At 39.9% G+C, this 13,428-nt stretch overlaps 1 protein-coding gene across 1 annotated transcript; it reads left to right on the plus strand.

Annotated features, from left to right (window-relative positions):
- The first annotated feature begins 1,640 nt into the window (after positions 1 to 1,640).
- cluap1 (clusterin associated protein 1) lies at positions 1,641 to 12,918 on the plus strand. Its single transcript, XM_036542135.1, has 13 exons — positions 1,641 to 1,722; positions 2,157 to 2,222; positions 3,489 to 3,600; positions 3,739 to 3,823; positions 4,364 to 4,543; positions 5,610 to 5,705; positions 6,807 to 6,890; positions 7,936 to 8,069; positions 8,242 to 8,383; positions 8,477 to 8,549; positions 10,425 to 10,535; positions 10,716 to 10,765; positions 12,342 to 12,918. Exons 2-13 carry the CDS (start codon positions 2,201 to 2,203, stop codon positions 12,522 to 12,524), a joined length of 1,272 nt encoding a protein of 423 aa, XP_036398028.1. The 5' UTR covers positions 1,641 to 1,722; positions 2,157 to 2,200; the 3' UTR covers positions 12,525 to 12,918.
- The last annotated feature ends 510 nt before the right edge of the window (positions 12,919 to 13,428 follow it).

Genomic DNA, 13,428 nt, shown 5'->3' on the forward strand with positions numbered 1-13,428 from the left:
AGCATTTCGGCTACCATGATAATCATGAAATCTCTCATAAATATTTTAAGGAAATGAGGCTATTTAAGGCTATTGAGGCAGCAACAGCTGTATCCAATTATAAATTGAAATGTTAGTTTAATGATGGTAAATTGGACAAATTTGTCGTTCCTGCTGAGGACGATCCCTCCAATCAATCGTGCAAACAATAGAATGATACTTAGAAATTTAGCAGAAACAACATATTCTCAATATATGTTGACTACTAAGAGCATTTACAGTTACAGTAGTGAAAGCGAAAACGAGTTGATTTGATTTGTAAATGAAGATTTATCTTACAGTGAGAAAAGGTTACACCTCGTGGATAAATCTTCATTCCTAAAGATTGTGATTTTATTTAATGACAGTCCATTGCTAAGGGGAAAAATATCACTCACGGCTGGCTACATATTTTCCAGGAAAAAAAAATTATTACACGGTTGCGTCGAAATGTACACGAGCACAAAAAGCGTGATAATGACACAATTATCTGTAACTCATGAATTTGTTTTCATGTTTCCCACAAATGTATATCAACCAATCCGAATTTTTATTGATGTGCCCCTTATGCCGTATTTTAATTGTATGCATGTAGAGTATGCAATGTATGCAATTCTAAAAAAGTAATACAGTCAGACTACAGCTCTGCATATGGTTACCAACTCTGCCACTGAAACCATGCTATATGTGTTTAAAAACGATAACTAATGAACATCATACCGTACGCTCTGCCTTTTCTTGGTAAAACAAAACTGGGAAAAAAAATCACACAATAAGATGGAAAGTTGCAGATAGTTTCCTGACATCTATGCAACCACGTTCAGCGTCCTAACCTGAAGAAATGATAGCCTATTAAAATGCTGCTTTGTACAAATTCTTAGACAACAGGAGTATACTACGAGCAAAATGTCATAATTGGTTTAGCAAAGCAAAGGAAAATAAGTGGGTTGTAAAAGCTGCATTTTTTGACAAGAGCCAGGTCAATTTCATTATCCGCTGTAATGTTAAATAAGACCAAAAAAAAAAACTGTGTAACTTACTTGGTATGAACAATCCAGAAATTCAAACCGCGCTCAAATTCATGCTCCGTGCTGTGGGGAATGTCTCGATTGCACGACTGCCTTTGCAACCACGAGCCTGCGCGCTCTATACAGTCTTAATGAATGACCACGTTGCTATTATTCGTTGCACCTCTACGGATTCCTCACAGGAGAGCATTGCTCCGGAGCATGCAAATCGTAACCACGTGGGAAGAGAAATTGCGTGTTTCTTCTTGCTTCATTATAGATAATATAGCCACATTAATTAACTAGTTTGTAAATGTTAAGGTGTCTTGAGAGTTTATGAATCACGCACTTGTCAGTAACATTGCCGAATTCAGGAGTTAAAATGGTATTTACAAGCATTGAATACAAAATGATTGAGCGGAATTCGAGTATTTACAACAACAAATATCAGGCGAATTGCAGAAACACATTTGCTTCCAGTATTATTCGAATCTGTATCATGTCCCCGCGTTTGGTTTGTATGGTTATGTTTGTCTATCAGATGTCGCCGTAGCTGTGGATTTGTTTTGGAGACCAACGGTACGTGAGCCAGTTGTCGAAAGCAGGGCAGTTCGCCGTCCGAACTGTGGATGGTGTCACGATACCTAAGCTGCTACTGATTACCCTCATATAAAAACGGGGCACATTGAATTTACAGGTAAATGAAATCGTACAGATTAGAATTATAACGAACATACAATATTTTGTTTTAATAAGATAGCTATGTAGCAACATTACCAGTGGGGCTGGCTTATCTAGCTCACCTAGCATCTAGCTTCTAGTTTAGCTAGGTTGCTAGCTAAGTACAGTTAACTAGGCTGATCTAATCTGTTTCATCTTTTTCATGTAACATTAGCTTGGTAGGTGGCTAGGCTGGTAGCTAGCGCAAAGCTCAAAGCGTATTAGCTACATCCTAAAGTAGTGCAATCAAATCAGATAGCTTAAAAGGCGTGATTTATTTGTCGCTATTTGTTAGCTCATCAAAAAGGCTTTCATCGGAGTTAAATTCCTTTCTGTTAGCATGCCATTCGCTTTCGATTAGTGAGCCAGAAACCATCTTCATGAACTGGAGTTGTTTTCTCCCCTGAACAGCTCCCATATAGCACTGATCATCTGACGGAAAGCAGAAACTCATCATGTCATTTAGAGACCTAAGGAGTGAGTACTTTAAAGAAGTGTATTTTCTTGCCTGTTTTGAGATTCATTAGCAAAGCTCTAAACATTGCAATACAAAATATGTTTTTCTTGAAAAGTCATGAATGGATCCTATGCTGCAAATATCAAACCTGGTGTCATACCTCTCTTTTATATTAATAATATAAAATGTTAATCACAATAGCTGAACAAATGTGTGTGTGTGTGTGTGTGTTACTTGTTCACAATGTCAATGCAATACCCAAGCTCTCAACAACACTTAAAGACTTTAGACATACAGACACAAAAAGAGCATAAGTGTAACCCCAAGATTAATGTGCTTGCATCTTGTGTAAACCAGAAACTGCAAATTCTTAATGGATGCATGGATAAATGGCAAAAAAACAGCCAGTTCAATTAACCATATCATATCATACCATAACCAGGTCATATATTTTAGGGACGTCGATAGGTCAATCCACCTCAAAACTGTAGCATAATGGTAGGGAGCAGGACTTGTAACTGGAAAGGTCACTTTTTCAGTTCTCCGCTGGGGCACTGCTCCTGTACCCTTGGGTACTTCACCCCTAACTGCCTCAGTAAATATCCCACTGCATAAATGGATAACATGTAAAAACTGTAACCTATGAAAGTCGCTCTGGATAAGAGCATCTTCTAAATGACAATAACATAATGTACTGTAGCAGACTTAGGCCCAACAACTGCTGTCTCAGAACTTGCTGCCCATTAACTGTTTTTTTTTTTTTTTTTAATGAAAATGAAAATGAAAAAAAAAACTCAGATTTGAGCATGGCTTTGTTCTAGTAATATTTAAGGGCTCAAGGAATACACATCTATAGCTGAAACCTGATTTTAAGCCTCTGAACCCTCATAATTTGTAATATTTAATTGCACAACATATAATGCAGTTTCTCCGTGTCTGATAAGTAGTATGGAGCTGTACTGGAATTGTAATTAAATTCTAAAGACACAGCAGATTGTTTTGGTCCAAAATTGTGATGGTTGTTTTTGCCACTCAAAAAATTACATTTATTAAGCTTTGTGGTCTCATTTTTTGAAAACATCCATTTATATTGCAAAACAGAAATGTCCACTAGATGGTGCTGGGGAGTTGGTCATTTGGAAGACAGAATAAACTTAATGAAATGTAATTCCCTTGAAAGTAAAAATGTGCTGTTCTCTGTGCTGTTGTTTAAGATTTAAAACATTTGAAAGAACATATGTTTTCCTGCAAAAATCCCATTTCACGTACCTTCCCTGTGTTGAAAGACTTCACAGAAATGATGCGAGCACTGGGCTATCCTCGCCTGATATCCATGGAAAATTTCAGGACGCCCAACTTCACCTTGGTGGCTGAGATCCTGATCTGGTTGGTAAAGAGGTTTGTGTCACAAAGCCATTGACTGGGTACGAAGGAGAGACAAGTCTCCAGGTCGTCTCCAGGCCATGCAGCTTCACCTGATCTTTGACTGTAAATATGCCCTGTGTACAGTTAATTTAAAAACGTGTTTCTGCACAGATACGAGCCACAAATGGATATTCCCAGTGATGTTGAATCTGAGTCTGACCGGGTTTTCTTCATTAAAGCAGTGGCTCAGTTCATGGTAATCCTTTTTTTTAATTTATTTTTTGTGTAGCATTTTTTGGCATCTTAAAAATGCTACAGTACGGTACGGTACAGTATGTACTTTTTCTTGCTAGTTTTTCTCCTGTGGGTGCAGTTTATGGGTTGCCGTGTTGAGTGTAGGTTGTCATTTTATGTTTTCGGCACTTGTAGTACTGATGTAATGACCTACACATGTCTCTAGTCTCTTCATTATATCACATATACTTAGTATTCTAGCCTAGTTTAGATAGATCACAGAATCACTGCAGACTATCAGTTGAATATAGTTGAATGGATATCAGTGTGAATGTGCTTTTCTCATCTCATAATTTAAGCCACAATGGTGGTCATTTACTTTCAAGTGAAGAGGGCAAGCAATTAAGAACTTACTGAAGGAGTTGGACCAAAACATCCGCATTTGAACAAATGACTTTTAGCTTTTAATAAAACTGTAATATGTGTAATTAATATAAAATTCATTATACTGTGAATAGAGCAGACAGTGCCTAATATCCTTCCATTGGTGATGGGTTTTCAGGCTATAAAGGCCCACATCAAGGTGAACACGAAGCGGCTGTACCAGGCAGATGGCTATGCAGTGAAGGAGATGCTGAAGATAACCTCTGTGCTGTATAGTGCAATGAAGACCAAAGAAATGGCCACAGGGGACAAACTTGAGGAGGACAGCAGCAAGTTCAAGTTTGACCTGGGATCCAAGGTACGTGAGAGATGACGGGAAGGTAGTGGATGTGTTAGTTGTAATAGTGTGGTATTTGTAATAAGAGAGCAAACCCAAGGTGACTGTCCACCTTCTACCATGTACCATAGCTGCAGGTTTGCATGTGTTTACGTTTATACCATCCAGGGCTGCTGTAATGACACGGAAATACAAAAATCCATTATGCTGAGTTAGTAAGAAAAGGTTCTCTGGGTGGTAACATTTATCACTTGGACTAGGATAAGCCTTAAAAAGAAAGCATTGCGCAACATTTCAGGGGGAAGGGAAAATCAGAATGTGGCTACTGAATGAGGGAAAAGAGAACACCTCAGTGTGATAGTTCATCAGAGACTGAAACATCCAATGTGGCCCAGAGAGATAAAGACTGAGGAAACCCCCTGTAGGGTATAGGGTTGTTACATTTGGAGCTGCTAGTTTAACTCAGCTTTTGTACGGTCTAATAGCTTCAGGGTAGCATTTGGATCTACAGTTTAAATCTAAAATCCTCGCCTGTAGCTGCCCCCTGGGGTGCTCTTGCCTAGTAGAACAGTTGGCACAAAGTCAGTATTTTAAAATACAGCTATGGGATGGCTTGTTTGTTGAGAATTACATTTTATATTAGGTTGTTTTTTTTAAGTTGTATTTTTTTTCCTGCAAATATATTTCATAGCATTTTTGGTTGTCTGACAAAATGGCTATGACCACAACAGTCTTTTTTTAAGACTGTTTCACCATAATGCAGTTGTTAGACAGTGTTTTCCTGTCTGCTTTTGTTTTGTTGCATCCAAAGTATATGATAAAAGAAACAATGAAAATGACCCAGACGTGTTAAGCCTCACTGAAACTATAACCTCATGTCACTGCCACACACACCAGCGTGGTGGACACCTCACTGTATGCTCCTTCAATACTGATAATTGAGAAAACTGTAGAGAAGTCCCTGATGCCTCAGTGTAATTTTAGTCACCAGTCTGTACTTGCGAAAGGCAGGAAAGGTACCTCTTTAAGACATAGAGGAAGACTTTACGAACCATGTGCGGTGCTTTTTATTTCTGTTTTGCATCAGATTGCAGACTTGAAAGCAGCACGACAGCTGGCTTCAGAGATCACATCTAAAGGAGCCACGCTGTATGACCTGTTGGGGAAGGAGGTGGACCTAAGGGTGAGTTAAAAGCCCAGAGCCCATATTCATTAAAAAATCTTCATGTTGATAATAGTAATTAAATATGAAACAAAGCACAATTCTCAAAGCTTCACATAATTTTATGAATCAGACTGGAAGAGTTGCCTTAAAGGGATTAATATATATATAATTCAAGTGTGCTTACCCATGAAACAGAATGAAAAATGAAGGTGTCTCCATGTTTACCTCTTTGTATCATTTACGTGATATGAAGCTGGTTTTTGCTACGAGCATGCAGTGTATGCAGGCCGAACTACATTAATTTAGAGAGTGGCTCAGTGAGCAAGTTGGAATCCCTTCTACCTCAATTAACAATGAAATGCTATCATTTATTTCAATTCCAAAATGGGGTTGTCTTTTTAAATGGTCTGCTCCTGTGAACATGACGTACAGCCTCACCGTTATTTGTTACAGTGATAGCTTTTGAAAGTTTCTTAGTTTTATGCATTGCATTCTGAAGAAGGTTGTTGACACACTGTTGCATTAGTGCAAGGCATAGAAACAAAAGCATGGACCATTTTGCTAATGTGGGTATCTTTGTTTCTTTCTCAGAGGTAGCAACAGTAACCAGGGTGACTGGTACTCCATGTGAAAGTTGATTCTCTTTCAGCAGTGCTCCATTCAATTAATTTCATGATGAATAATGACCATAATGAATTTTACAGTGGCAAAAACAACGTAATGAACAGTCTGCCTCCCAAAATTTGAAAAACATTTTTTAAATTACTTTTTTCTTCACACAAACACACCTTTAACAACACATATTTCACAGAGCCCTTACTGCAGATAAATGGCATGAGGTTTGGGACAGAGACCAGGTTTAAGTTGAGCTAAACAAAGACAAATTTATTGGGCTATACTGGAACATGAACTAGCGTAGCTGCTGTTTTGAGTCACTAGGACTACGAGTAGGAACAGCTACGGGAAAAGCTTGCAGTCTTTTGATAACCTGAAGAGACGGTGAGACTATCAGCACTGTTTACAAATTCATGTGATTTGTGTAATAGGAGAACATCTTTGTTTGGATGCTTCTATGGGGCTTTATATGTTTACCTTGTTTGCCTTTTCTCCCTCTCACAGGAAATGAGGACTGCTGCCATTGCAAGACCCCTGGAGATCAATGAGACTGAAAAGGCCCTGAGAGCTGCCATCAAAGAGGTCCTGGTGAGTACTGACTTAGGCTGTGTCCCAACTTGCAAGTGAGTTAGCAAGTCCATGCTTCATGTTACTTTACACAGTACAGACTTGAGGAGGAAGGAGAAGGGTGTTATTTTGGATCGTATCTGGGGCACACTCTGCTGTCATCATTCCAGTGTCACGGCTTGGGACAAAACACGAGCAACTCCAAAAAAAAAAAAAAACACAAAACCAGTGAAACGGCATAATCATGGAATAATGGAAATCATGTCAGAATCATAGCTAACGATGTTGAAAAACATTAGCTACTGATTTGAAAGAGGGTTTCAAAACTGCACAATTTTGAAAAATCCTGTTGTTATAGGCACAGTGTATAAATTAAGGTGTAGTTCAGAGGTAAAATGAGCAAAATGTGGAAAACATTAATGCGAGAGTCCTACTCCCATTAATCTTAAAGTTTCTTCAGTATGCTGTCTACATTGTAACAAAGGGCAGTTGCTTGTAAATGTGGCTTTGTTGCAAAATAAGGGTATTGATCGGTATTAAAGGTTTCATAAAATCTTGTAAAGTTTGCAAAAAGCTGTCTGCGCAGACGTGTGCCCAGGGATTCTGAAACGGATCCTGGGATGCCAGGGTACAGGCTTGTACACTTGCTGGAAGGGGACAAGTGAGGGCAAGTGGCAGTTCTTTTTGCGGGTTGGGATACCCTTGACCATGCAACTTGGTGCCACTTTGAGGGGAAACGCTTAAACAAGTGAGCAAAAATACAGATCGGTGCAGTCTATGAAACCAGACCACATTCTCCTGCACTGGAATATACAATGTAGTCAAACTTCTTAAGTCTGATTTTTTTTTTTTGCTGGCGGCAGCAGTAATGTTTGCTTGATTTATTTGCTAATATACACAAGGTGGCTTTTCTCTCTAGCTATCACATTGGCTTCACTATCAATTCTAGAACCCAGTGAGAACAGGCATGGCTTTAATGAAGGAAAAAGTCTCAATTTCATCACTCTCACATCACGTTGTGTGGCTCACCTATTGTCACCCCATGTGAATTCTGTGCCTCCTTCAGGAAAATGTCCAGAAGACCAAGGATATGCTGAACAATGTGTCATCAGATGAGTCCAGCCTGGAGGCCAAGATCGAGAAGAAGAAGCAGGAGCTGGAGAGGAACCAGAAGCGCCTGCAGACCCTACAGAGTGTACGGTGAGTCAGGAGAGCAGCCAGTCTGGTCCCAGAGCTGCAGTCAGTTTGAGCTGTGTGTATGGTATGTAAGTATGGTGTACTGTAAGAAGGAAAATGAATGGGAGGTAGAGGGGGCACATTGGTTGCGTTACCTCCATTAACTAATGTCTTCTGCTGACCTTGAACCCCTCAGGCCTGCATTCATGGATGAGTACGAAAAGATAGAAGAGGACCTACAGAGGCAATACGAGATTTACGTGGAGAAGTTCCGCAACCTGAGCTTCCTGGAGCAGCAGCTGGAGGACTACCACAGGCTGGAGCAGGAGAGGTTTGAGGTATGAGGCTTAGGCAGGGGCTGGATCTCTTCTGGAACATGCTGAAGTAGACTGCGCTACCAGGCCTAACACTTTTGCCTGTGTTTTGTGCAGGAGGCGGAGAACAGCCTGAGAATGATGCAGAACAAACTGCGAGAGGAGGAGCGGAGCCTGATGAGGAGTGGAGGTGAGGCCGCCCACACACACACACACACACACACACACACACACACAGGGCCCTCCCACCAAACAAATATTGTGCTTCACATACAGCAGAGACCACCTGAGGCTGGGAGATACTCCTGCTGTTCCAGTCCACTGAATGTCTTCCTTTCTGAACGGATTTTCCAATTAATTACATTTTTTTCAGAGAATTTTATCCCAGGAAATGATTAAAGAGATATGTGCACAAAGGAGTCATTAAATTATACTTCTCTCTGGTATGTTGACATTAAATGGTATGGTCAATAAAGAGGTCTGTGGTTTTGAATACGGGTCCTTAGAACTCTACATACACTGGGATTCTCTGTACGCTAGGGAAAGCTGCTAGCGAAAGGTTAGTGAAAAGGAGCATTGCTATCAGCTGCTGCTTTTCCAGATAATGTAGAATAGACCTCTGTGGAGTCATATTGGAAATTGTGGAGTTTGCCTGCTTTATTCCGTGTCAGAAAAAATAATTTTAAATATCAGTGGATCAGCCAAGTGTTAGGTTGTTGCTTGAAAGACAGCTCTGGTTGAGTTGCAGCAGCTGAGCCTTCAGATGCTGATGAAAGCCCCAGGGACTGCACATTGCTAATTATGATGACACCACAGAAGTATGTGTTGCAAGATTAAAAGGGACGCGTAAGCGTGGTTTCATCATGTGCGCCGTGTCTTTCATGACTGCTTGAATTTCCTGCTGATGTCACAGCTTGCATAGCTGTTTCATTTGGCTCCCAAAGAAAAACCTCTGACTTTCCCTCACACTCACCATTTAGTTCGCAGCAGGTTCAAAGTTGCTCTTAATGGCTTGAATGAATTAGATTGCACATCATTCTATTAGATTTTATTCTCTAAGCTATTTATCAATGCTGGTCTTATTCTAGCTTTTGGTTGATATTATGTTGTACATCGGATGGCGTAAGCGACATGCTACTGCTGATGATGATTATTATCAAGGATCAATTTCCTCAGCAGTCACTACAAGCAGCTTCAAACTGGTACCAGGCAATTATGGCATATTTTTCTGGCAATGAAATGTTATTATCACAAATAAAAGATGACACAACATTAACACACCTCTTAAATCTTTCATAAAAACAATGGTTCAACAAAGTATAGACAGAAGTTGCTGTTTATGAATAGTGTACACTGAAATAACTTTATGGCAATGCAAATGATCTATGGATGTGTTGATGAATGTACTGAATTACAAGCTGTAATTATCAACCCAGCAATTAAAGTGGAACTTAAGATGGATGCTCATTAAAGTAATGAAACACTGATTTCCCTGTCACTCACAAAGCCACAGAGAATCAGAATAAAACTGAAGAACTTGGTCTTGAGTAAAGCCTTTTGTGTTTCTAAACTTACTACCTCAGGTGGTAGTCAAACAATAATCCATAGTCAAATTAAAAAGGGTCAAAAAGGTGGTCAGTGCCTGTAGATATTTTATATATCACTGAGATTCATTTAAAGTACTTTAACTTTCATTGGTATTGCAGGACTTCCACGGGCCCTTCTAGTATTCTGTTATTCAGGATTTAGCTAAATTAAGATTCTGAAGGTAAAGTGGTAGGAGGGAATGTCTGTTTGCTCAAAACTTCCATCTGCAACAGGATTAAAACACGAATGAGCAGACCTTTATAAACCACAGAGGATAATGATTCATTAATATAAGTTTTTAGTAGGGCTCAGAGTGGAGAATGAAAACAAAAGCACAAACTTTACTCAATGGTTCAGTATGGTCCTTTATTACTTCCTCAGTTATACATTCAGTTCACGCTGTATGATGGAGAAAGTCTTCTCTTTTAAAGGCAGTAAAATTTCTGCTAATAATTTTCTGTTCCCCATTCAACCAAAGCTAAAGACGAAGATTCAGACATGGACATTCCAGAGGACGAGGGCTCCGACAGTGACATGGAGGATCGTAGGCCTCCCAAACCTCGCCCCGCCCGGAATGGTCCCTTGCCAGGTACATTTACAGGGTGTATCACGAGCATCAGACATTAGCCCTTTTACTGGCCACACATGTGACATTTGTAGGCAACATTGAAGAAAGTATGTTCAAAGTGAGAAATATGGAAGACTCAGACCGTATTGTTAGAAATACTGTTTTTTGTTTGTTTTTTTTTCTTTATTTGGTTCCATGCAGGGAGAGCTGGAGCCCGGTTTGTGGGTACAATGCACGGAGACAGTGAAGAGGTATGTAAGGGTCGTTCAACTCTGAATGGTTTTCCTTCAGTAAATGGAACAGACTCTCAAGTGTTGCTGGCTTTGTCCTCCATATGCAGAGCAGAAAGGACATTTTCATGAAAGGACAATTTCAAATTCTTATTTTACTGCCCAAGGAAACATTATTTCATAGGTAGGAAAAGTTCACTGATGATAGGCCATAGTCTAATCACAATGGCTAAAGTTTGCCCTTTTAAGCGTTTCCCTGCCCTTTCCCAGACGTGTGTTTGACTGATGGAATAACAATCAGATTGTTTGCATAAAATGTAAGTGTGAGCGAGTAGGTAATGTTATACGTTAGCAATGGGAGCTTTAAGAGAAGGGGGTGTCTTAACATGTGACATCAGCCAAGCCCCCTCTGTGTGCAACGTTCAGAGTCAACATTTCTGTTGCTTTGGTCTGCGATCATCAGCAACAAATCCCCCAATCCATCAGTTACCAACTGTGAAATCAGTCCTGTCCCCACCAGCCCCACCTTACTGTGTTTGCTCCTATATCACTCACACCTCAGTCAGCACACTTTCAACCTCTATTGTTTCTCTCCACTCCACCTATCCTTGAAAAGCCTAAAAAGGCCCTTTCCAGCTCACACCCTTGTGCTCCCACTCGCCAGAGGAGAAAGGTTGGTTTTCTTTCAGGCTTCTAATGTGCTCCATCCTCCTCTCTGCAAGAGGAATGTCCTTTGATCTTCTGAGGACCTTCCAAAACCAGCCCCACAATGAGGGGATGGAAGGATCTCTTTTGTAGTATGCTCAATCTGGATTACATTACATTCAGTCACTTAGCAGATGAGCCAGAGAGACTTGCGGAGAAGGAGTACAATAGTACATTAGATAATGTTGCATGAACAACAGTGTATACAGAATCGGAGTGGGAAGCCCATTTGAAGCCAGTGTTCATATATTGTCGTAGTTTATAGTTTTTTGTAGTCTAATGTGATGAATGCAAGCAAAGTTGTAATGACTTTTGCTTGGAAATAGCTTGTTTGCTCTGTATGTGAAAATAAGTGTTATTCCTATAGAAATGCAAGCACTTGTATCTTCTCTCAGTGCTTGTTCAGAAGATGTAATGTAATGACCTTGTCTGAAGCTTTGGTATTTGCATGAAACAACCAGGAAGATTTATGCAGGGAGAAAAGATGTAAATTTTTTTAAAAAGCTTTTAAAAGGCATCTCTTTATTTTGTTTTGTTTTCATTCAATTGTACATCATATCATTTTATGCTGTTAATTTAATGCCTGAACGCAGTGGTCCCAAAATGTAGCTTTTGATTTGCAGGAAGCTTACGGGAAGACAACCTGTTACTAAGAGGTTTTCTTATGTTTTCTCTGTGACTGAAAACCTTGGTTAAATCTCTCACAAAATTGACCAAAAATGAATGTAAACATCTTGTTCAGATAGTGACAAGGAAGGTCGTCATCGTTGTGTCACCCTTGTGAATGACCTCACTGCATGGCAGGGGTTGGGGGAGGTTTGGAGGAGCAGCAGAAGCGTACTGTGCGGACCCTCTGTGTGACCCAAATCTCTCTACGTGATCGGCTCCACAGGATGAGTCTGAGGACAGCGAGATCGACGTGGATGAGGATGACGAGGATGAGGAGGGAGAAGAGGAAGAGAATGAGGATCTGGAGGACAACGACAGCCTGGAAGTGCCAGCACCCAAAGCCTCCCGGCCCCCTCATGGCACCCACCGGCCTGAGCTCCTTGACGAGAGCGACAACGACTTCTGAGAAGCGGATACCGGGTGCTTTGTCACAGACACACTCACACAAATGCCACAAGCTCTCAAAGGCACAGCACAGCCAAGTCTCATGTATGTACTCCCATACAATATCCCTCGGTCACTCTGAAACTCAACGTGGTACAACTTAAAACCAACAAAGAAACTTGTACTAGATGAGACCTGTGCATTCATGAATACACCCACCAGTCCTTACTCCAGTTCTGACCCTGTGGGCTTACTGTGTTGAATATTACAGTTCACTTACATTGTGTGGCTGTAGGGTACTGCATACAAAACATTTTGACCAAATATTTATTTTCATCATTTAGAATCATTAGCATTATAAAAGTATGTTTTGACACATTTAAAGTACAATTCAACCGCAGTTTTGTAACTGTATATGCTCCTCACCTTAGCTTCTGTTTTCTGGATTGCAAATTATTGAAGCTATAAATGATTGGCTTTTATTATTGGCTATTATTATTTGTGAACAATAATAATTTGATCTTTGCAATGCTATTAAGATTAAAGTACAAGATTATTTTTGTTTGTTTCAGAAAGAAAGATCTGGTATGTACATTTTCCATTGTATCATTTTTTTGCTGTTTATTCAGGGAATATTACAAATATGGAGGAGGTGGTACATGCGGCAGTAGCTTTCTAGTAACATTTAATGATGTAGTCATCCCAAACTCTGTTTAATCTACATGGTTTTAACTAGCTAGCTAGCTATTCAGTTCATCATATAATAGCTCATTTCTGGATATTACAATGGAAATTATTTGTGTACTTGGACATAATGCAGTGCAGTACCACCATCAGTTTTAGCCTACAGCCATTTTAAATCTCAATTTGTTTTCAGTGAGTGTAAATGCAGTCTGTCTCTGAGTGACCCCACTTTATCATACTTT

The sequence above is a fragment of the Megalops cyprinoides genome, chromosome 1 (assembly GCF_013368585.1).
Source record: "Megalops cyprinoides isolate fMegCyp1 chromosome 1, fMegCyp1.pri, whole genome shotgun sequence".
In the NCBI taxonomy this organism is placed as follows: Eukaryota; Metazoa; Chordata; class Actinopteri; order Elopiformes; family Megalopidae; genus Megalops; species Megalops cyprinoides.

Bases quoted from the DNA above. Each gene is read 5' to 3' on its own strand.
- cluap1 (XM_036542135.1), top strand. From the start codon at position 2,201: ATGTCATTTAGAGACCTAAGGA. The intron at 8,550-10,424 runs GTGAGGCCGCCC...ATTCAACCAAAG, and splicing joins GAGCCTGATGAGGAGTGGAG to CTAAAGACGAAGATTCAGAC. The intron at 10,766-12,341 runs GTATGTAAGGGT...TCGGCTCCACAG, and splicing joins TGCACGGAGACAGTGAAGAG to GATGAGTCTGAGGACAGCGA.